Source organism: Aptenodytes patagonicus, unplaced genomic scaffold (assembly GCF_965638725.1).
Source record: "Aptenodytes patagonicus unplaced genomic scaffold, bAptPat1.pri.cur scaffold_242, whole genome shotgun sequence".
Taxonomy (NCBI): Eukaryota; Metazoa; Chordata; class Aves; order Sphenisciformes; family Spheniscidae; genus Aptenodytes; species Aptenodytes patagonicus.
Window position 1 is genome coordinate 1 of NW_027472170.1, and position 23,198 is coordinate 23,198.

A 23,198-nucleotide genomic window follows, 5' to 3' on the forward strand; every position below is an offset into this window, starting at 1 on the left:
AACGGTCCCGTCCCCGCCCCAGGCATCGGGCCGTTTTCCCCTCCCGGGGTCCCCCGAGTCCCGGCGGGCGCCCCCCCAGGGGTGCCCCGGCCCCCCCGCTCCCCTCCCCGGACGCCCGGCTCCCGCCGCGGCCGTACCGGCGGGGCGCGGCGCAGCCATGGTGCGGCGGCGCTCGGGGCGGCGGCGCTTTATGGGGCGAGGCGGCGGGGGGCAGCGCCGTGACTCACCGGGAGCCGCCCTCGGGGCGCGACCGCCGCCGCACCGGGACCCGCGCCGGGACCCGCGTCTCTGTGGGCCCCGTGTCCCCCCCCCCCGCGCCCCCGGGACCTGCCCAGCGTCCCCGTGTCCCCCGGTGCAGCACCCCGTGCCCCCCCCCCCCCGTGCTACCTCCCATGTCCCCCCCCCTCGTGCTACCTCCCATGTCCCCCGTGTCCCCCGGTGCAGCACCCCGTGCCCCCCCCCCTCGTGCTACCTCCCATGTCCCCGTGTCCCCCGGTGCAGCACCCCGTGCCCCCCCCCCCCCCCCGTGCTACGTCCCATGTCCCCCGTGTCCCCCGGTGCAGCACCCCGTGCCCCCCCCCCCCCCCCGTGCTACGTCCCATGTCCCCCGTGTCCCCCGGTGCAGCACCCCGTGCCCCCCCCCCCCCCGTGCTACCTCCCATGTCCCCGTGTCCCCCGGTGCAGCACCCCGTGCCCCCCCCCCCGTGCTACGTCCCATGTCCCCCGTGTCCCCCGGTGCAGCACCCCGTGCCCCCCCCCCCCGTGCTACCTCCCATGTCCCCCGTGTCCCCCGGTGCAGCACCCCGTGCCCCCCCCCCCGTGCTACGTCCCATGTCCCCCGTGTCCCCTGGTGCAGCACCCCGTGCCCCCCCCCCTCGTGCTACCTCCCATGTCCCCCGTGTCCCCCGGTGCAACACCCCGTGCCCCCCCCCGTGCTACATCCCATGTCCCCCGGTGCAGCACCCCGTGCCCCCCCCCCTCGTGCTACCTCCCATGTCCCCCGTGTCCCCCGGTGCAGCACCCCGTGCCCCCCCCCCCCGTGCTACGTCCCATGTCCCCCGTGTCCCCCGGTGCAGCACCCCGTGCCCCCCCCCCCCCCCCCATGCTACGTCCCATGTCCCCCGGGACCCCGGGCTGCGCCCCACATCCCTCTGCACACCACGGGCCCTCTGTCCTTTGCCCCACACACCCCCCCGTGCCCCACGTCCCTCTACACGTCCCACAGCCGCTCCGGGACTGGCCTCGCCGCACCCCGTGTCCCCCCCCTGCCCCACATCCCCCCGCGCCCGTGGGTGGGCAGCCGTGGGTGCCCCAGGGACACAGGAGCGGGGCCCAGCCGGGCACCCCGTGTCCGTCACGTGGGGCGCTGAGCCGGGTGGTGTCACAGGGCTCGGGGACAGTCCCCGGGGCTGGTGGCAGCACTGGCGAGCCGGGGGGCTTCGGGGCCGGTGGGGTGGACCCAGGGGCGAGGCAGGGTTCCGGGCAGAGCTGCGCAGGGGCAGAGGGAGGCGGGTGAAGCCCCCCAGGGACTGAGCACCCATGGCCGGGCGGGGGGAGCCCTGGGTGCTTGGGGGTGACCCCGGGTGCCCCCCAGCCTGGGGCAGGACCACGGCTTAGCACTGACACCCCCCCCCCCAGCTCCAGGGGTGTGACGGAGAGAAACCCCCAGGGACCCACCCAGGGCTTCGCTCCGGCGCTCGGCCGCGGGGGAGCCCAGCACTGAGCCAGCCCCCGGGGCCCGGCGAGGAGCCCTGAGCGGGGACAGCGGGGACCCCGGGCCAGGACCTGACCCTTCTCCCCCCTTTCCGTGGCAGACACCCCCCCACCCCCCCCGGAGCCAGCCCACGGCAGCTGGGGCCCAGCAGGAGAGCAGCAGACACAAGGGTTTCGGTAACCCACCCCTGGGCCTCCTCCGTCCCCAGCACGGCCAAGGCACGGAGCCAGGGCGGGCACGGCCACGGGGCAGGAGCAGCCGCCCGAGCCCTCGTGCCCTGGCAGCGCCTGTGGTGCAGGCACAGGACCAACGCACCGCATGGAAAAAAGCCCCTAAAACCCCGGTGAGTTTCCCGGCAGTTGTTATCGGCAGTTCCCAGAAGGGCAGGACCAGGGCTGGGAGAAGGGTTATGTCGGGGATCTCTCCAAGCCTGCCGAGCGCGACGTTTGTCTCCTTCCTCCCACCGGGACGGGGACAGCGGCCGCATCCTCCCCGCAGCGCCGGCGGGCACCGTGGCCGGGGCTGCGACAGCGCTGGCCCAGGGGTCCCGTGGGCAGCGAGGGGCCGGAGGCTGGTACCGTTGGGACACACACACACACACGGCCCAGCACACCCCTCCGCTCCCCCACCACGTCCCCGCTCCCCACGAAAGCCCAACCCGGCCGAGCTCAGGGTACCACGAGGTGAAATACACGGGCAGGGGCCGCGGGGAGGGTGCTTTGTCCCCAGCTGCCTGTGGCATCCATCCCCCCCGGGAGAGCATGAAGGCGGGAGGAGGAACCGTGGCCTCACCCCGGAGCAGGGAAGACGATCAAGAAAAACCCTGGGCCACGTCTCCGTTTCCAGGATTCTATTTCTGTGTTTGGCACAACATTGCCACGTGGTTTCACCAGAAAGAAAACCAAAAGGACTCGGCGGGGCACGTGGCGCAGCCACGCCCAGGTCTCCCCCGGGTGACGCAGCCTGCGCTGCACCTGCAGCCGAGCTGCCGCCGCGGCCACTTCCCAAATCCCCCGTACGAAGTGGCGCAGCCCCTCGCCCCAGGAGCGGGGCGACGTCGCCTCGTGTCCCCTCGCTGCGTCCCCCTGCCAGACCCCGGCACCCTCGGGGGACACGGCTCGAGCCCCCCGCGCCGCTGGGAGAGCCGACTCCCTGCCACCCCCAAAACGCCCCGGCCTCCCCCTGAGCCCCGGCTGGCCCTGGGGTTGGGGACCTTGCCCCCGCACGCCGCCGCCGTCGTACCCACTCGCTGCCAAAAATGAGCTCAAGGCCCCTTGCACAAGAGGGACGGAGGCACGGCTCCGTGCAGCAGCACGGCGAGGAGCGGAGCGATGCCGGGGCAGGGAAACACCGGCACCAGCCCAGCCCTGCCCGCCCGCGCCCTTCGCTCCGTCCCTTTTATTACAGTGCCAAAAAGAGCAATCCCCAGCGAGGTGTTCTCCGAGCCCTGGGGCAGGGGCAACCCGCTCTCGGGCTGCTCTTGACGTACCGTCACCATCACAGAAAAGAGGTGCAGGGAGAGAAACGGCACGGCACCGCTCCGTGCCCTGGCTGGCACCCCCGGCCGCAGCAGCCGGGCGACGCCGCCGGCCCCCGGGGAAGAACATAGAAAAGATGGGAGCGTACAAAAGGGTTACCCGAGGCAGGGCGCAGGCAGAGCCCGCCGTCACAGCGCGGGAGAGCGGCTCGGTTCCTCCCAGCGCACCCACGGCGCCAGGGAGGGGAGCTGGCAGCCAAGAGTCCGGCCCGTGGCGCTCAGTGCCGGGGCAACCAAGCGTCCCCCCCTGTCCCCTCTTCCAGGGCGCCGGGCTCCAGCACCCCCAGGCAGCCTCTTCTCCGCAGCCCCACGCAGCAGAGGGGCCCAACCCTGACCCTGCTTCCCCGTGTCCCTTCCTCGCTGCCGGCAGGGCTGCTCCGGGGAGCCGGCAAAACCTCGGCCCTCTCCCCGTCGCCTCTCCCGGCAGAGCGGCAGGAGAGGGAGATAAGAGAACAGCCCCCAGCCAAAAGCTCGGCACGCACTGGGGCAGTGCGAAGGGCCGGCGAGGGGCTGGGGGAGGGAAACGGGACAAGCGTCTCTTTTCGTCTGCAATAGAAAGTTTTAAATACGCTCATTAAAATAATTGCTTTTTAAAAAAAAAAAAAAAAAAGACTCCCCCAGCCCTAGCGGGAGGGGCCCCAGGGCAGAGTCCTCCTTCGGCCCCCGACGCCGCGGTCCTCGGGGGCGGCCGAGGTCCTGAGAGTCCCCGGCCAGCTGCTGTCCCCTGCCCTGGGCACGCGTCCTCTCGTGGCTCCACGGCTCCCCACCGCCTGCCCTTACTCCAGCCCCAGGATGTAGTTGATGCCCTGGACCAGTCCGATGATCACCGGCTGCCAGGCCACCAGGTAGCGCAGCCAGTCCAGCAGCTGCCCGTACATGACGTGAGGCCTCTCCCAGCTGGGCGGGAAGGAGTTAAAGAATCACAGAATCGTTAAGGTTGGAAAAGACCTCTAAGATCATCGAGTCCAACCGTCAACCCAACACCCCCAGGCCCACTAAACCATGTCCCTCAGCGCCTCATCTACACGTCTTTTAAATACCTCCAGGGATGGGGACTCAGCCACTTCCCTGGGCAGCCTGTTCCAATGTTTCACCACTCTTTCAGTACAGAAATTTTTCCTCACGTCCAATCTAAACCTCCCCTGGCGCAACTTGAGGCCGTTTCCTCTCGTCCTGTCGCTTGTTACTTGGGAGAAGAGACCGACCCCACCTCGCTACAACCTCCTTTCAGGTGGTTGTAGAGAGCGATGAGGTCTCCCCTCAGCCTCCTCTTCTCCAGGCTGAACAACCCCAGTTCCCTCAGCCGCTCCTCATAAGACTTGTTCTCCAGACCCCTCACCAGCCTCGTTGCCCTTCTCTGGACACGCTCCAGCACCTCGACGTCCTTCTTGTAGTGCGGGGCCCAAAACTGAACACAGTATTCGAGGTGCGGCCTCACCAGTGCCGAGTACAGGGGCACGATCACTTCCCTGCTCCTGCTGGCCACACCATTTCTGATACAGGCCAGGATGCCATTGGCCTTCTTGGCCGCCTGGGCACACTGCCGGCTCATGTTCAGCCGGCTGTCGACCAGCACCCCCAGGTCCTTTTCCGCCGGGCAGCTTTCCAGCCACAGGGAGAGGGGCGAGAGGAGCACGGCCCCACCAAGGAGCCACCCAAAGCTGCCCCGACGCAGGGACCGGGGCGGGGGGGTGACACACAGCCCCGACCCTCTGCAGCGGCGGGTGCCCGGGGAAGGATGGCTCCGGCCAGGCTCACCTCGGCTGCACTTCGACAAGGAGGGTGTCTGGGGTGCAGCCAGGTGTCCTGCGGGATGCGGGGGGGGGAAGCCCGGCTTCACCATCTCCTCCTCCTCCTCCCGTGGGACGGACGTGACCTGCCTCCGAGCTGGGGCACCCACGTGCTGCCCAGGCAGCAAACCCAGCGCCCGGCTCTGCAGGGACTGGCGCTCCCCACGGGAACGTCCGGAGGTGGAAAAGCAAAACCCGGGGCTCAAGTCATCCCCTGCAGCGGTGCAGGGAGGGGGACGGGGCGGGGGTCAGCATGGGGGGGGGGGGGGGGGCTGAGCCCTCCCGCCAGCGGGCAGGGGCTGTGGGGGTCAGCCATGAGGGGCTTCGTGAACATTTTCGTCTCTCGCCCGAGGGAGCAGCGGCCTCGGTGGAGCCCATGGCCTCCCAGCTCCCCCAACGTGCCCATTGCCCCGTGCCAGGCGATGTGCCCAGCGCTCAGGGACAGATTTTTGCAGGGTCTCTGCCACTGCTGTGGGCTGGCAGCGACCTGCCCGGGGTGCCAGGCAAGCCCAAATGAGCAGCCAGCAGCTACCGGGCACAGCCCCAAGCCCCTCGTGTGCTCTACCCACTGCTCCCCTTTGCAGGGCGCTGGGTCTCACGAGGAGAAAGGGATACGGGTTACTGAACATCCTCTTGAGATCCACCTTCTCTTTGCAGTACGGACACGTCTGCTTCTTCCCGACGATGCACCAGCCACGGATGCAGAACTCGTGAAACCTGGGGAGCAGCACGTTAAGGGGAACTGCCTCGGGCTGGAGGAGGGGGGGACACGACCGAGCGCGGAGGAAACCATCGAGGTTAAAAAAAAAAAGTCACCCCACTGACTGTGGGGGGGACGGGAAACATCCACGCCGTGCAAGGATGGACGCGTTGCACAACCGCAGCCCTTTCCTAGAAGGCGCAGAGCCTTCCAGGCACAGAGGAAGGGGCTCACGGGACAGCGGAGCCATCACAAGGGCTATGACCAACACGCCGGGCACTGGTGAGACACAAATCCTTCACCGACGGTGCCTGGCGCACATGTAGCCCGGCACTCGCACCGGGGCCAGGTTAGACCGACGTGGGCAGCCGGGGCAGAGGCTGCAGGGAAGGTCCTCCACGCAAGGGCGAGAGCCGGCAGCAGCGGAGCGGCAGGGATGTGTCTGCCTGCGAAACGCCGGGCAGACTGCGTTCGAGCACCGGGAAGGTTCGGAGAGCTCCGCAAACTTGACTGCGTGCGTCACGCAAGGCTCCTGCAAAGGCTTCTCGGGGATTAACAACATATTTAAGGAATTTACCCCAGGGTCTGACTTCCAGGTGCCAGCTATGCTCCGTCACGGCAGATGAGTAACGAGGATTCGCCCAACCTGAGCACAGCCCGGAGAAGTCACGGGGAGCGGGGGGGGGGGGGAAAACGTGAGGTGGCTGCGGCCAGGGCCCCGCGGCACAGCTCCGGGGTGAGGCGAGGCTGCTTGCCATGACAGGGCACTCTGCCACGCACAAGGGTGTCACCGAGCAAACAGAAACTCCCCCAGGTAACGTCTCTGCTGCTCAAACCAAGGGTTAATGCCAGAGAGCAGCAGCGGGAGCCGGGAGCCGCTCCCTCCTCGGCCCTGGAGCAGGGGGAGGGCTGCCGCTGTGCCGGCAGCCAGGAGCCGAGGATCTAGGGCTGGCAGCCAGCCCTCACCCCCGGGGACCACCACGAGCACCGACACCTCTGACAGCCACAACCCCCCCCCCCGCCCCGAGCTGCCGCAGGGTGGGCGACACGCAGGCCCAGGCCCCGCGCGGGGTCAGGCTGCCGGGGCCAGGCCAGCGTAAACCTCGCCGAACAGTTTATAGCACTTAAATTTAGGCAACGAGTTTTGGCAGCGTGACCTTTGCTCAAGCCCAGTTTGGAAACCACCTCACAGCCAGTAACGCAGGCGGTGCCAGAGGACATCCCATCTCCACCGCTGAGTCACCGCCGGAAAACCCCTGACGCGTCCCCGGCTGGGGCTGAGCAACGACCAGGACTTCCAGTTTCAAAACCGACCGCACATCAGTCAGCTGACGGGGAGGGCTGAGCAATTCCAGGGTGCTGGACACCCCGTGCGCTGCCGGAGTTGCAGAGGAGTTTTGGGGAAGGAGGAAGCTGCCGGGTTGCGGCTGGAGCCGGGCTGCGGCTGGAGCGAACCGGTGGCACTAGACCAGGGGTGGGGGGGGGCTGTTTTCAGGGGGATACCGAGGGCAGCGTTTTCCCCCCACCTCTTCCCTTCGGAGGCTCTCAGCCAGGACCCACAGCGCTGGCTCTCCGACGAGGGGCCGGCGTGACACAGGCAGCCCAGCTTGGCTGGACCGGGGACACTTCACGCCCCTACCTCACACCGCCAGAGCCGGCAGGGCGGCAAACACCGGGCGGACAGGTCCCAGCAGATTCGGCAGAGGCGGTTGGAAGAGCGAGGTACAGCTCCGCGGCAGCGCCGCCGGAGCCGGGGGGAGCCGGGGAGGGGAAGGAAGAGGAAACGACTACTTGGAACGCACACGGAGGCGGCGAGGAAGCGATTTCAGGGATGCACGGGACTTCGCCTCTTTCCGTGCCAAGTCAGCTATGACACAGGCGAGGATCACGTGCAAAATCAGCAGAACGGCCCCGAGTCCCAGGACAGGCATTTCCTCACCCCAGGTGGGGGAAGCCGCAGGGCAGGAGCTCTCTGCTGCCAGCCCCGGCGGGCAGCCGGCGAGGCGAGGGGCTGGCTCCGGAGGAGAAGGATACACGTGGTTGCAGGAGAGGCGGTAGGTGTTCTCGATGATCCCCTCCTCGTTGACGTCCACGAAGATCTGCTGGCCGCAGACGGCACAGACGCTGTCGGAGAGGTGCTTGGTGGGCATCCCCGAGGCGCTGTAGAACTGAGCGAGGGCAGAGCAGAGGGAGAGCGGTGACAGCGGGAGGGCACGCGTCCCACGCCCGCGTCGGCGCGGCTAAGCTTTAAGGAGGGCTGGGGTCAGCGCCCGAGGAGTCCAGCCTCGGCCTTTTGGGCTTAAAAACCTTGTTACAGGTCCAGCTGCGGGAAACAACTACAACAGGACAGGGAGCTGCTCAGTGACGTGGTGGCCCATCACACCCCAGCCCCTCTGCCAGCCCCACATGCCCCCTCCCCATGCCGGGGACCACCCCCCTTTGCTCCCCGACGGCCGGGTGAGTTGTCGGCTGCCTGCCAGGGCCGGCGCACCCAACGCCGGGCAGCGAGGGCAGAGGCCTGGGGGCGAGAGCAGGACAAGCTGGAGGTCACAGCTTTGACCCAAGACGACAACCTTGGGCTGGCAGTTGAATACGACCCGAGCTGTCAAATACAGCCCGAGCCTCCAGCCCCGCAGGTCCCTGAAGCTCGGACGGCCAGAGAGCGAAGCGCAGAGCAGCCACCCCCCGCCATTTCCCAGCCTGTTGGCTCAGCACCGGCCTGACGCAGCGCGCAGGAGGGTGCAGGCACGCAACCGGGTCTCCCCGCACGCAGTTCTGGTCCCACACGCTCCCGGGATGGCCACGAGCCCCGGGTCACTCATGCTGTGTCCCGGCTCCCACGGCCAGGCTGGGAGGCACAGAGTCATAGAACATCTCAAGTTGGAAGGGACCCGTAAGAATCATCGAGTCCAACTCCCCGCTCCTCGCAGGGCTACCTAAAACTAAACCATATGACTAAGAGCGTCGTCCAGACGCTCCTTGAACCCTGACAGGCTTGGTGCCGTGACCACCTCCCCGGGGAGCCCGTTCCAGCGACCGACCACCCTCTCAGTGAAGACCCTTTTCCTAACGTCCAACCTGAACTCCCCCTGACGCGGCTTCATCCCATTTCCTCGCGTCCTGTCGCTGGTCACCAGAGAGAGGAGATCAGCACCTCTCCCCCTCTGCTGCCCCCCACGAGGGAGTTGTAGACTGCGATGAGGTCACCCCTCAGTCTTCTCTAAGCCGAACAAACCAAGCCACCCCTCCTAAGTCTTGCCCTGGAGACCCTTCACGACCTGCCTTGGTCGCCGTCGCCCTCCCCTGGGCACATAGTTCGATGTCCTTCGTACATCGAGGCGCCCAAAACTGCACACAGCGCTCGAGGTGGGGCCGCGCCAGTGCAGCGTGGAGCGGGACAATCCCCTCCCTCGGCCGGCCAGCGATGCACCCCAGGACAGGGTTGGCCCCTTTGGCTGCCAGGGCACACTCTTGACTCATATTCAACCCGCCATCAACCCAGACCCCCAGGACTCTTTCCGCGGGGCTGCCCTCCAGCCTTCTCGTCCCCCAATTTGTACGTGTAACCAGGATTACCCCGTCCCAGGTGGAGAATCCGGCACTTGCTCTTGTTAAATTTCACACGGTTGGCAATTGCCCAGCCCTCTAGTCTGCCCAGATCTCTCCGTAAGGCCTCTCTACCCTCAAGGCAGTCCACAGCTCCTCCTGGTTTAGTATCATTGGCAAAACACGTCTCCGGCAGGGACCTGGCACAGCTTCGCTCCGAGCATCCGACAGAGCCCTCGGGCTGCAGTGCCAGATGGCAGCAGCCTCCTCCCGGCAGCCTCCTCCCGGCAGCCCTGCAGACAGGCCAGACCCTCGGGGAGCATCTGGGCTGCTGCTGGCCTGTCCTGGGCGCCCACCGCCTACGTGGGGGGAGACCCGAGCCCTGCCGAGGTGTCCCAGTGCGAGTGGAAGGCAGCTGGCGAGGGGCCGGGGCGCCCCAGTCCTGCCAGGCAGAACCTCCGAGGGGGAGCAGCAGCAGAAAGCTCAGAGGGGAGGAGGAAACACAAAGTCCGAGACCCTAAAGAGCTGCCGTGAAGAAGCAACACGACCTACTCCACCGGTGTCCTAGGCGACGTGTTTTTTGGTGGAGTGGGTTTTTTTGGTAGCAGGTGAGCGGGCTACAGACTTTAGGCCACCACCGCAGGCACGCAGGAACACGCCCTCTGCCCACAGGGACTGCGCAAGCTGCAGCGGGTACGAGCAGCAGAAAGAAGCCCGTGGTGTGAAGCTTTCCCCGGTGGCTACCGGTCACGAGTTAACGCACCCGCAGCGTGGTCCCAGAAACAGGAGCGCCCTTCGGCACCGGAGATTTTAAAGGCTCAGGTAGAGAAATATTTGTCGGGAGTTTAGCGGGGCTGAACAGATCCTTCCACTCCTCGTTTCTTGTGCTTCTGGGGATGAGGGGACACCCGCAGAGGCTTTGCTCTTAAGGAAAGATCTCGGAGCAACTCCGTTACGTCAGAAACCTCCCAGCCCAGACACCGTGGTAGTGGGCCCAGAGAGAGCACAGCGAGAAAGGCAGCAGCCTCAGGGAGCCCTTCCGCAAGGGGGAGGGGGGAGAGTTCGATGCACTTTCCCGTTTGGGGGAGGCAAAAGCTACCGCCGCGACCGACACGTTTCAGGCCCCCCCATAACCGGGGCAGGACTCTCGCCTGGGGGACGGCACGGCGTGAACTCACCCCGATGGTCGAGGCCATGTAATCCGCACACATCTCGGCAAAGTCCCGCTCCAGCACCCCGTAGTAAAGACCGTAGAAGAGGAGGGAGATGCCAAAGTCCATCGCGTCTTCTGGTTTGATTCTACAACAGAAGAACCCGAACGACATCAAGAGCTTTTTTTTTTGGGGGGGGGGGGCTGCGGGGGTGCAAAGCCGGTGTGCTGACACAGCCGACAGCACTAACTCCGTCGCAAGGGCAGTCCACCAAGGCAGCGGACGCACGTCACCGGGAAGCATCACCCGCAGAGGTCTTCTAGGTGCCTGCCCAGCACAACCCCGGCCCCAGCTTCTGGGACGCTTCACCTCGGCTGTCAGCAAGCAGTATTTGAACGGAGACGGGGGTGTAACACCCCACCTGGTGCCCATTGCCCTCACCAGCCTCTGGAATGAGCAACTGCAGTGACCTCCAACTATCTCATCCACCAGATCAGCTCCCAGTAAGCCCCCAGTTAACACTTCCACGTCTCTGCAGGCAGTTGCCGGGTCTGCTCATATTCCAGAGGAGGAATCAACCTCTCTAAACATGAAGATTAGGCTAGGGTCCCCTGCTACCACAGCTGGGCTGGCTGCTTCTTGCAGGTACCTCTTTATCAGGGTAGCAAAGAAAATCCCACTGCTGCCCCCAGGCTGGACACGCGCAGAGCTGGAGGAGCTGCCGACGCAGCTGAGCTGGAAGCAGGGCCCTCCAGCGACCTTGATCAGTTCAGGTACCAGCACCTCACCCGTGATCCTCCCAGCAGGGAGAGGACACCCCAAGAGTCTCTTTGGCCCCATTAACCAGACTGCCAAGACAACTGTTTTGCCTTACTCCACACGGCATGTTACATCCCCCGCCCCAGGAGTGGGACCCGAAAGATTCACTCACCTGAATAATAAGTTAAGACCAAAAAGTGTAAACATCACAGCCATGTACCCTACGATTCCAGTGGCGTAGCTGATCTTGTATATTAGTAGAAACCATTTATAAACCAGCCTGTGAAGAATTAAAACGAGAATTTAACTACTTCCTTTTTCCTACATGAAACTGCACCAAAGCACCTAAAGAGTTTTACTTTTTAAACCGGGGCGGTGCTGTTCGCAGACACTTCACCTACGCATGGGCAACACAGCTTTAAATTTCTAATTCAAGCTACAGATCCGCCGCCACGGGCCGCTCATGGTCTTGACTTCCAAACTAGAAACCTCGGCATCTCCAAAGGCCGTAAGCAAGCGTCCTTCACGCCGGGAACGCCCTCGGTGAGGCTACCAGCCCACGTGGTATCTGCCTTTCCAGCACCCGCTCGGGTACCACGTGCATCGGGCTGGCTGCCAGCCGCCGGTTAGCGCTTCACACCGACCGACGCGGGCAGCGCGTGCAGGGGTTGCACGCCCCCGGGGTGCAAAGTTTAAGACAATGACTTGCGGCAGCGAAACTGGGAAGAGCTCCTTGTAATGGTTACCCCGGGGCTGAGGAGTTTTCCCGGGAACTCGTGTACTAACCTGGGCGTTGTCTGTACCAGAGGTTTTCGAGTTGCCCTGAAGGTGACAAAAGCTGTGACCGCTGAGAAGAGCACCCAGATTACCAGGAACCGCCACCAGTACAGCTTGATCGTGAAATACAGAGGCACTACCCACATCTGGAAGAGGGTGACCATCTGCAGGAACAGAGGAAAGGCATTTTGAGCTGGCTCTCTGCTCATCAGACATCAGAAACACCCTGCCAGTCCTGGCAGCCCTCCTCCTGCCTGCATCAAAGGGCCCTGAACAGCACCAGGAAACTCGGGAGGTTTGGTCTGTGGCACCCAGCACCCAGAGAACAGGCTCAGAGCCCGACTGAGGGAGTCAGAGGCAGCAGCCAGGCGATCTTCGGTAGCAAAGGCCTAGAGCTGGAGGGAGAACGCAGAGGAAACATCTCCAGAGGGAGGTACAGGAGATGATCCACCCAACTAGTTTTTGTGAGAAGTCTACGTAAACCTTCATGGCCCCGAACACCGCAACCACAGACACCTCAGGCAAGTATGAAACAAGGAGACGGGCGCAGCGGAAGGTTTCAGCCTCGCCTCTGCCCTACAGCCTATTCCCAAAAGGGATCTACGGCCGTGCAGCTGAGCTCCCGCGGTGCTGCTGGAGGGGAACAGGCAAACAGGTTCAGTTTAAAGTTCATAGACGATTACAGGTATTGCCTGGGAACATTAATTACGATAAGGAAGTCAGAGTGAGGTTGGTTCAGGTAAAATAACAGTCCCCGACAAGCCGGTGGCATCAGCAAGCGGCAGGTCTGCTCAGCAGAGAGTGCTGCCGGGCAAGCCCAGCGGCGCTGCAGGGACCGTCAAACCCAGGGTCCCGGCAGCAAGAAGCCCCCATCGCTTGCGAGGAAGCGCCCACAAAACGCAGCTTCCCTTTGCGTTACCCTCAGGACAACACCGAGATCTGCTTCTCCCACCGCCTGGTATCAAAGCACTTTGTAAAACCGAGTTATTGGCATCACTTGCCACAGAAACTTGAGGCCTCCAGGCGCCTCCATCCTCATCCCTAGCTAGAATCCCCCACGCGCTGTTGGGAAGACGAGGGTACAACACCAGACAAGAGGAGAAAAAACAGGAACGCGCTTCTCATCAGGTAAAGGACGGCATCACTCAGCACTCGCATCCAGCCTCGGAGACAAAACGGCTGCGTGGGAGAGACTTACGTTGTAGGAGCGAGGGTGCCTCTGTTTCCACTGAACCAACAGGAGCTGTGCCACCACTAGCGTGGCGATAAGGATGAGGACCATTTCGGCATGCATAGCCTCGTGACCACGGTGCTTGGCATGCATCCGCGCATGCTCCACCCTGCAACGACAGGGAAAAGGCGGCTGAAGAGCATGCGGGCGCAGACGGCGCGCTAACAGCACGGCAGGGCTGACAAACACCTCGGCACGGGGGAGCCAGGAAGAACCAGGCCGAGAGACACCACGAAGGAGCGTTGTGGAGACGGGTGCTGTGTTGCAAGGCAGAGGAGAAAATAATAAAAAAAAAAAAAAAAAAAAAAAGGCTTTTCTGAGACTAGCTCATTTTTAAACTGTGAAAGCCAAGGCTGCCATCCAGCCCATCCTGGTGTGAACGAGGCAGAGAGAACTCATGCTGACGTACCTGAGCTAACGAACGCGGAGTGCACGTTTCAACGTAACTCACCCGGCAGCTCACCGGTGCAACGGCATCAGCTGTGCGGCTGTTTGACACCAGGCGCGTGCACCGACTCTCAATACCAAACCCTCAGTCCAGTTTCAGAGCCACCAGCACCATTCTCCCTCTCGCCCAGCACAGGAAAGGCTGGATGGGCTGGGGGGGGGGGGCCCGGTCTCCAGCCGGTAAAACCCACAAACCCCAGCAAATCGCTTCTCCCTGCCCTGGGCAACCCCTTTTGCATCCTGGAACAAGCGATTTCCAGACTGATGCTCTACAGGCACCCGGGGTTTCTTTGCAGCTTGTGCTGTTTTGACCAAAAACCAAGGCAGAATTAAGACCTGTAACATCCTTACACCTCGGTCTTAAGCTGAGAAGACAGTTCAAGTTGGGGGAGGGGGGGGGAATCCAAACCCAACAAATATGCCAAATTCTCTGATCTTAAGTCGTCCTCTGTAAATCAATACCGAGAGAAGACCAGTCGTACTGTGCTTTTCAACAAGTGTCCGACTGAAATTGGTTTGGCTAAGGGAAAAGGAGGAATAACTAGCAAGCAGTTTAAAAGAAAAACATTAGTATTGCCTTTTAAGACAGTTCATACTTCCCCCTAACAAATAACACTGTGCAGGGAAGGCTGACCCTGTCCTCTCCCGCCGTGAATAGGGGCTGTGCTGCTGGTAGCTCCGGTCGGGAGCAGGAGCTCGCTCAAGCTGTAAGCATCGGTTCACCTCGCGACACAGACTCACCTCCATCTCTCCTCCGGGGACAAGTGCGAAAGATCGACCTAGGGAGAAAAAAAAAAAAAAACCACCACCAAAGAAATCAGCCACTGAAGTTTGGGAGCAGCAGTACCAGCCTAGAACGGATAACTTATTTACTTCATCTCCCCAAACAGCGCAGACGCTGGTTTACGCCCCACACGAGCACGGCTGCACCGTGTCTACGCCGCCTGTTCACCGTAACACCGGCACAGCACCCGGCTCCTCCATCTCCTGCTGAGACCTGACCAGTGCCAACAGCAGCGGCGGAGTCAGCTGCAAAGTCGTCCCCTGAGACCCCCGGGATTGCTCTTCGAGAACTTTAAGAAGGAAAACCCTGGATTCGGAAGCTTTAAACAACAAACCCTCGACGTGCCCATCGTGACACCACAGCCCAGAGCTGTCCTTCGACCCCCCGAGGCAGCGCGGGGAGAGCTGCAGAGTCCCCCTGCTCCCCCATCACCTGCAAGCACCTTTCCCCTTATGCTCCCACATTTTACTGCCGTCGAGGCTCTGCCCACCGTCCCGCGCTACGCGTACCAGAGGAGTTGGTTTAAGTCCCACGTTCACAACCCAGTCGGGCGTCTCCGGGCACAGAGGGGCGATCCCAGTGCGCGTCAGAAACAGGACAGGGAAGGGAGTCCAAAATCCCACCAGTCTGCGGGACAGGGGATGGCGTCTGCGCACCAGCAGCAAACCACCGCAAAAAAGATTTTCAGAAAGAATCACAGAAAAAGAAAAGATTTAGGACTTGCTTTGCTGACACGGCTGGAAGTTTCTCCCAAGCGTTACGGGCAGCAAAGCTTTTGCCCGACAGGAGCAACCGAGAGCGATGGGAGTTGCTGTTATTAGTGACGAGAGATGATGGGCTGGCGTAATCCGTGCTTAACGCAAGCTGAAACTGCCGGGCTGGACGCAGGGTGTTAAGGACATCCTCCGTGTGACAGGTTTAGGGGACAGAATTAACGGGACTAAGCGATTTAAAAGCCCCCCTCTGCAGAACCGCGACTCTGTGCTAACCTTCTCAGCTTGCAAGCAAGCAGCACCCAAACCTCACCCAGAGGCCGAGTCTCGCAGAATCCCCCATTTCCCCCCGTGAGATTCGGTGTGAATGCTCTCACCACGAGGCGTTTGGACTGGGGAGGGGTGGGGGGGACCTTCGACATTGCATTTCAGCTTTCTCTTGGAGCTTTATACCTTCGCATAAGAGCTGAAGAGGTCTCCAGCACCGGTCACGTCCCTGCACGGGCTCACTGGCCGGGCAGCACTCGTCCCGGTGCCAGCACAAACCCTGACACACGGCGCTGGGGATAGAATCATAGAATCATTGAGGTTGGAAAAGACCTCTAAGATCATCGAGTCCAACCATCGACCCAACACCACCACCCACTAAACCATGTCCCTCAGCGCCTCATCTACTCGTCTTTTAAATACCTCCAGGGATGGGGACTCCACCACTTCCCTGGGCAGCCTGGTCCAATCTTTAACCACTCCTTCAGTAAAGACATTTTTCCTCACATCCAATCTAAACCTCCCCTGGCACAACTTGAGGCCGTTTCCTCTCGTCCTATCGCTTGTTACTTGGGAGAAGAGACCGACCCCACCTCGCTACAACCTCCTTTCAGGGAGTTGTAGAGAGCGATGAGGTCTCCCCTCAGCCTCCTCTTCTCCAGGCTAAACAACCCCAGTTCCCTCAGCCGCTCCTCAGCAGACTTGTTCTCCAGACCCCTCACCAGCCTCGTTGCCCTTCTCTGGACACGCTCCAGCACCTCGACGTCCTTCTTGTAGTGAGGGGCCCAAAACTGAACACAGTATTCGAGGTGCGGCCTCACCAGTGCCGAGTACAGGGGCACGATCACTTCCCTGCTCCTGCTGGCCACACCATTTCTGATACAGGATGCAGCAAACGAAATCCCGCAGCTCTGACTTCATGTCGCCTTTCCTTGGTGAGACGCAAACACAGACAAAACCTACAGCAGCTCGCCTGGGGCTGGGCACGTAAACACACGGCTTACAAAACCCCATCTGGCTGGAGACCCTCCAGCATGGCCGAGGGGCCGGGGACGGCACTTGCCCTGGCTGCCGGCTCTCCCCCCGGCAGAGCCACAGCCGAGCGCACGGCTGGCCAGTCCCGAATGACCCGCGCCCGACGTTTAACGAGCAAGCCGGCGTGGAGCCGCAAGAAGAGAGATCGAAAACAAGTCACAGCAAGGACTTTGGTATCGCGTTTTCCTGCGCGCACCGGAGGTGTGTACACAGGAACGGGCTCCACCTCGCCCCAGCCTCCAATCACCGGGTACGGAGCCGCCGGCTCGGCTTCGACCTTTACCCCAGGGCTCTCCCGGGGACGGCGCGGCAGCCGGCCTCGCCTGCCCGTGCGCAGGCTGCCATGCCACCGGCGACGCGCGGCAGATCCCTCGGGGCTGTTCCCCAAATAGGTCTCTTGCAGCCAGCGCCTCCGATCGCACCCGGGCTCGGCCGAGGACACGAGCGGCCACCTTGCTTCCTCTGCTGCACCTAATTATACCCTGGGGCGAGGAGGCAGGGAAACGCACACGTGGCAGCAATCCGTCTGCGTGCTGTTAGACATCTGCTGTGCTTCACCCTAGAGCAACACCTGCGAGAGATTCGGTCCCCGAGGCCTTCGAGAAGCACTCCAGTACTTAGACAGACGCAAAATATAGACCTATGAAAATCCCTGTTCGAGCTCGCTGGCTTGCGTAGGAAACCGCGTGTAGGTGGTGACGATCTGACACCGGCTCCGAGAAGTGCGCTCGTATCGCCCAAATTCCCCGAGCTCTTCTGCTCCTAAAGCATCCACGTCCAGATTGATCAGTTCAGCCGCTGCTTTCCCTTCAAAAACTCGGGTACCCAATTCCTAGTTAGAACAACTGCCCTGATAAACAGTAAAAAAAAAAAAAAAAAATAATAATTTTAAAGATGCTCTCAAGTCACTGCAAGCAGGAGAAGCTGAGAAACCCCAAGTGCTTGTTGGCCCAGCTCAGCTCCGGCACAGGCCGATCCCCCTGCAAGCTCTGGGAAGTCACCCGGGGGCTCCTGCTGCCACCCCCCAGGAGACCCCTGCTCCCCCCAGGCTCTACCCCAGTCCTCGCTGGATGAGGACATTTTACAAGCACAGACAGCCCAGCACCTTCAAAACACATCAATTTTTTTTTTTTTTGCCCATACAGTGGCTTCTGGTCACTCCTCCTCTGTGCCACGCCAGCGGCCGCTCCGCCCACGCTTCGGGAACACTTCTCAGCCTCTTTCCTTCAGCGTCTTCCCCAAATCTACCAATTCTTCCAGTGAACGAGCTAAAGCCTTCTCAGCCCCGAACCCTAAGGAAATCCTGCTGGCATTTCACAGAGAAGAGGGCTTCCCCCAAAGCCAACAGCAACTGCCACGTAAGCCGTCCTCGCAGGTGCGAGAATCCGCAGCACTGGACACAGTTTTCCCTCAATTTCAGGGACTGAGCCTCACCAGATTGCCCACAGCTTACAGCTCCTGAAATAACTTTATTCAGGGGGGCCAGGACGCGACAGACGGGGCGTTCGGGCAGGGACGGAGCGATCCGATGACTGTCAGACAGGACTTGGCAGAGCAGCCACCCCAGCAAGTTAACCCCTTCCTGATCTGCAGCACGCTCTCTTGGCAAAGAAACCTAGTTTTGGTTCTAAAAAATGAACAGCGATGGTGAATCCAAGCGCCGAGAGACGGTGCCAGGAAGCACCTGCTCTCGCTGTTAAGCGTTCGCTCTGTTTCTAGTTTGGGTTTGTCTCATTTTCACACCCGGTTCTTGGGTCCCGTCAGCCAGGCTGAAGAGCCTCTGCCCTTAAATCTCCCTTTACCAGACCAGGGAGGAGAGGGGTTCGACAAGAACCGCGAGGATGACTGAAGTACCTGAAGATACGCTCCAGCAAGCCTTCAGCACCGACCCGCTCCCCCTGCAGCCTCCTCCTCCGGCGGACGATACCAGCACAGGACCCGCTGCGCGCGACCAACAACTTTTTTTTTTTAAAAATAAGGAATTAAGAATGATATATTCTGCCCTCCGCCTCCTCCATAACTCATGAACCACTCAAAAAACCCAACCCCCTCCGGGTGGTGACTGGGAGAAACTGGATGTCTATGGCCAAAGTCTAATTCTCTCCTCGGATGTGGTACCGTGGCCTTTGGAAGAAACTCGTGCCACCCCCCCAGTTTTCAGCAGGGGCTCATTCCCCAAAGCCACCACAAACCTGTTGATCCCCATCACCAGGACGGTCAAGAGAATTACCTCCCTCTAGGAAAACGCAAAGGTTGCGGTTACCTGTAGTACAAAACCCCTAACTGCCTGTTTCTCGCAGTCCAGAAGCAGGGGGACAGGAGGATCTCCAGGCACGCGTACCAACCGCCCTGCCGCGAGCCGGTTCTAATCTCCTTACCCTCTAAACCTGGGAAGGAGGTAAGGAGAACGTCTCCGGGATGGAGAGTAAGCAGCTGCTGACTTCAGTTCCAAGCTACAGACCAGCCTACAGCTCGCGTTGTGCTGCTCCGCAGTATTTTGGCCGTCAAAAACAACGGCATCCAGCATCTGCTACGCACAGCACCGGGCAGAGGCACAAAGAGCTGAGGATCCGGGACGCCTGGGGCCTGATCTCACCTTTCCCGCAGCCCCAGCCCCTTTATTTGTTTCACATCACCCCCCAGGAACAACCTGAAATAACTGGAAGATAAATCTCAAGAGCGCCGAGAGTCCGGCCGTTCACTCGAGGCAGGTTTTGAAGAGGCAGGCTCTTGAGCGCAAGTCTGAGGAAATTTTGGAACCTCAATTCCTCGTTTTTTTTCTGCTCATAAAACAGCGCAGTAACAACCGGCAGGGAGTAGAAAGGCCCCGACTGATCAAACGCTTCGATAATTGTAAACGGAACCTTTGACGACAGCCTGAGTTACGAGTGGGCAGAGCCAAAGCCGCAGGACGCTCAGCGTTTATCCCACGCGGGTGCAGCAGGCGAAACGTTAAGCTGCTTTCAGGTCTCCCACCACGCACCAGCCCCACCGTTAACGGTTCGTCAGCGACGCGCTCAGCCCAAAGAGCTGAGCCCAAGATCTCAGGACAACACAAGCGTACGGATTTTGTCCGACGGACGCGGGCTTTGCGGAACCACGGCACAGGGATAAGCGCAGCCTCGCGCGCACCTCCTTATCAGCTGCCTCCTTGCGACGCCCTCTCTGCCCCTCTCAGCCAGCCCCAAAAGCCGCTTCCTGACGGACCGGGAAACAGGAGTTTCACTTTTGAGGGTCAGAGGCTTCAGATCTTCCACGTTTTTACAGGGAAGAGGTTTCCCGTCTGCCGCTGGCACTGGACTAAGGCGCTCAGGAGTGCAAGAGTTTACTGTTTGCTTACTAGCTTGCTTTACGTCTCGCTTATCACGATGGAAGAGGCTCACAGGAGGATGCCAGGCTCGCTTGTTCAGAGAGGGGCTCGGGAAGCCTGGTTCCAGCGTGCACGCGTACACCTTGGCGTTCTTCAAAGCCTTTCTGGAAAAACACCTCTCTGGCATAAAAAGCCACCAGTGAACGTCTTAGAATATAACAGGCAGCAACTCAAGAGCGACCGATTCGTGGTTTAAGACATTGGGAAACTGGATTTGAGGTTGAATCCTCCTGTCACCCCGCTGTACCCGCTCTTCGGCAGCGACACACGGCGCAGGGAGGATGCACAAGCTCTCACTGCGCCTCAGGCCGACGGTCTCACCTCGCTCGCTCAGCTCAGCCGTACACGAGGGAACCTCCGCAACTTGACCCTGCCAGTAAACTCCCCAAATACAACCTTCAGCACCTGAGAATTTTTAAGCCAAACTACCGGTTCTTGAGGAAAAGCGCTGAACCCCCCCCCCGACTGCCCCAGCTGACCGCCTCGTGTGTCCCCCATGCTGCTGCTCCCACCAGCGCGGGCAGCACTGCCAGCTGCCCAGGCCCAGAACCGCTCCACGGGCGGAAGGAAAGCTCACGAGCACGAAGCGCAGGCGACGGCGAAGAGCCCGTGGCAAAGCCCGGGAGAGCAGCGCCGTTACGGCGTTGCGGTACGGCGGCATGCACGCCATGACAGGCGCAGGCGCCGCGCTCCGGTTGTGCGGAAGCAGGCGAGCCCCTGCTCCCAATTCCAGCTTTCCGAGCAGATTGGTATTTTATTCTGGGTTTTTTTTCCCCCAGCTTTGTAATTTTCCATCTCCAGGAACGCTCGAACGCTGGCATGGGAACAGCGGGAACTTCGGTTAAAGCCCTCTACCTCGCACGGCTGCAATTCCCCAGGAGCAACAAGGGCCGCTAATTATCTCAGCGTGGAAGTTCGCACGGTGCCAAGGCGACAGGCAGAAGCCGCTGCCGGGAGGGAATGCCACCCGCCCTGCCGGCGTCCGAGGGCACCCCGAGGAGCAGACCCCCCCCCCCCCCGTCCTCCTGCGCTCCCCCAAACGCAAATCCCACCCTGGTCCCGCGCAGCCCCCCAAGGCCCCTTCTCCCGGGGCCCTGCAGACCCACTGCAGCTCACCAGGAAGAGCCCCCTGCCCCAGGCACCCCAGCAGCGAGTTTTGCAGCCGGGGAATGAATTAACGGCAGAAAAGCTCCGCGGGGGCCGGAGGGCCCGAATGGCGTTTCCCGGGCCCCCCCTTCAGCTGCGCCGGCTTTGGGGACCCCCGTCTGGAAAGAGGCGCTTCGGCCACCTCAGGGACGCAAAGTCCTCCAGCGGGGCTCGTCCCCGAGCCCCTCGCTGTGCCGTTACCCCCCCCCCCCAAACCGCCGTCTCCCCGCACGCCTCGAAGGCCGATCCTCAGCCTCCCCTCCCGTCGCTGCCCCCCTCCCCCGTGCTCCCCGCAGCCTCCTCCGGGCAATTCCCCCATCCGCATCCAGCCCCTCACCCCCGGCTCGGGCCGCCCACCTCAGCAGCCCCTTCCCACCGCCCTCATCCCACCACCCCCCCCCCGGTGCCTCCGAGGCCCGCGGGGACCCCGCAGCCCCCCAAGGCCCCTTCTCCCGGGGCCCTGCAGACCCACTGCAGCTCACCAGGAAGAGCCCCCTGCCCCGGGGACCTCCAGAACCTCCCAGCGCCCCCCTGCCCCAGGGACCCCCAGAGCGCCCCCCCCCCCCCAGCCCCAACACTCCCCCACACCCGCCCGCCCCAGAGCCCTGCGAGCTCCCAGTGCCCCAGGCCTCCCCCCAGCAGCCTCAGGGCCCCTCAGTGCACGCCCCTACCCCGGCCCCCCCCGGCCCCCGGAGCCCCCGGCCCCGCGGTACCTCCTCCACATCGCGCTCGACGGGGCCTCCAACCTCCACCTCCAGCACCGCCGCCATCTTGCCCCCCCCCCCTTCCGTCCTCCAGCGGCCAGCTCCTTCCGCCACCGTCCGCCAATCACCGGCCACGCCACCGCACCTCCGGCCAATCGCTGGGCGCGGCGCTGCGCCGGCGGCCAATCAGAAGAGAGGAGGGTGGGACAGCCGCCGGTGGCGCCGCGTCTGGCAGAAGGAAGGGACGAGCTGTCACGGCCAGGGATCATCTGCCATTTTGCAGCTCCGGAGCGGGACGCACAGTCCCTGTCGGCGGGCTCGGTTGCCCTGGCCGCCTCGCGCCGCCGGGCCGCCGGTGTCAACGCTCCGGGGCCGCCGCCTCCCCCCCCCCCCCCCCCGCCCCTTCCCGCTGGCCCCTCACGCTGTTTCGGAGGGAGCGCACATGGCAGTCGGTCCCTTAACGCCCTCTGCGCGGGGCGGTGCCGCGGCGCTGCCGGAGGACTACGTGTCCCGTCAGGCACCGCGGCGGAGCCCCGGGCCGGGGGCCGGGGGCCGGGGACTGGGGACCGGGCCGGGACCGGGGCCGGGAGCGGGGGGGGGGCGGCTGTAAGTGAGGAGGGAGCGGCGGGCCGGCGGGGAGCGGCGGGGAAGCGGGCCGCGGGGTCGGGGGTCAGGGGTCAGGGGTCAGGCGGTTTGGGCGGGAGATTCAGGCGGCGGCTTCGGGATCGGTGCGGCGGGGGGGAGAGGGGCCGGGGGGGCGAATGGGGGGGCTGGGGGGCACTGGGGGGCGAATGGGCTGGGGGAGCGAATGGGGGGGGGACTGGGGGGCGAATGGGATGGGGGGGCTGTGGGGCGGGGTTGGGGGGCACTGGGGGGCGAATGGGGTGGGGGGGCTGGGGGGCAGGGCCAGGGGGCGAATGGGGTGTGGGGGGTGTGGGGCAGGGCTGGGGGCACTGGGGGGCGAATGGGGGGGGCACTGGGGCGTGAATGGGGTGGGGGGGCTGTGGGGCGGGGTTGGGGGGCACTGGGGGAGGTGAATGGGGGGTCTGTGGGGCAGGGCTGAGGGGTGAATGGGGTGGGGGGTCTGTGGGGCAGGGCTGGGGGGTTGAATGGGGCTGGGGGGGGGGTTGTGGGGCAGGACTGGGGGCTACCGGGATGGCAGAATGGCTCGGGGGGGGTCATGGGGGGGGGTCTGGGGACACCGGGGGGTGGAACTGGGGGGGCTGAGGGGAGTTGCTGGGAAGGACTGGGGGGGCCCTGGGGCGACAGAATGGGGCTGGGGGCTGTGGGCTGGATGTGGATGGCAACGGGGGGGCAGAATGGGGCGGGGGGGGGTGTTGTGGGGTGAGTTAGGGGCACAGGGGTGGCCGAGCGGGACTGGGAGGGGGTGTGAGTCAGTGGGGGGGTTACTGCGGTGGCAAAACAAGGCTGAGGGGTGGTGGGGCAGGTCTGGGGGTCACTGGGGCGGCGGGATGGGGCTGGGGGGGCTCTGGGGTGACTGAGTGGGACTGCTGAGGGGTTGTGGGA

At 63.1% G+C, this 23,198-nt stretch overlaps 1 protein-coding gene across 2 annotated transcripts; it reads right to left on the reverse strand.

Annotated features, from left to right (window-relative positions):
- Positions 1 to 3,846: 3,846 nt before the first annotated feature.
- Positions 3,847 to 21,737, reverse strand: RNF121 (ring finger protein 121). Of its 2 annotated transcripts, none has more exons than XM_076363915.1 (9): positions 21,681 to 21,737; positions 14,394 to 14,431; positions 13,173 to 13,314; positions 11,984 to 12,138; positions 11,370 to 11,477; positions 10,466 to 10,586; positions 7,776 to 7,909; positions 5,660 to 5,758; positions 3,847 to 4,162 (listed from the first exon to the last, which is right to left on the reverse strand). In XM_076363915.1, exons 1-9 carry the CDS (start codon positions 21,735 to 21,737, stop codon positions 4,075 to 4,077), a joined length of 942 nt encoding a protein of 313 aa, XP_076220030.1. In that variant the 3' UTR covers positions 3,847 to 4,074. The 2 variants fall into 2 exon arrangements, with proteins under 2 accessions (XP_076220030.1, XP_076220029.1); XM_076363914.1 differs by having other exon boundaries at positions 3,847 to 4,148; positions 5,657 to 5,758.
- Positions 21,738 to 23,198: the final 1,461 nt, after the last annotated feature.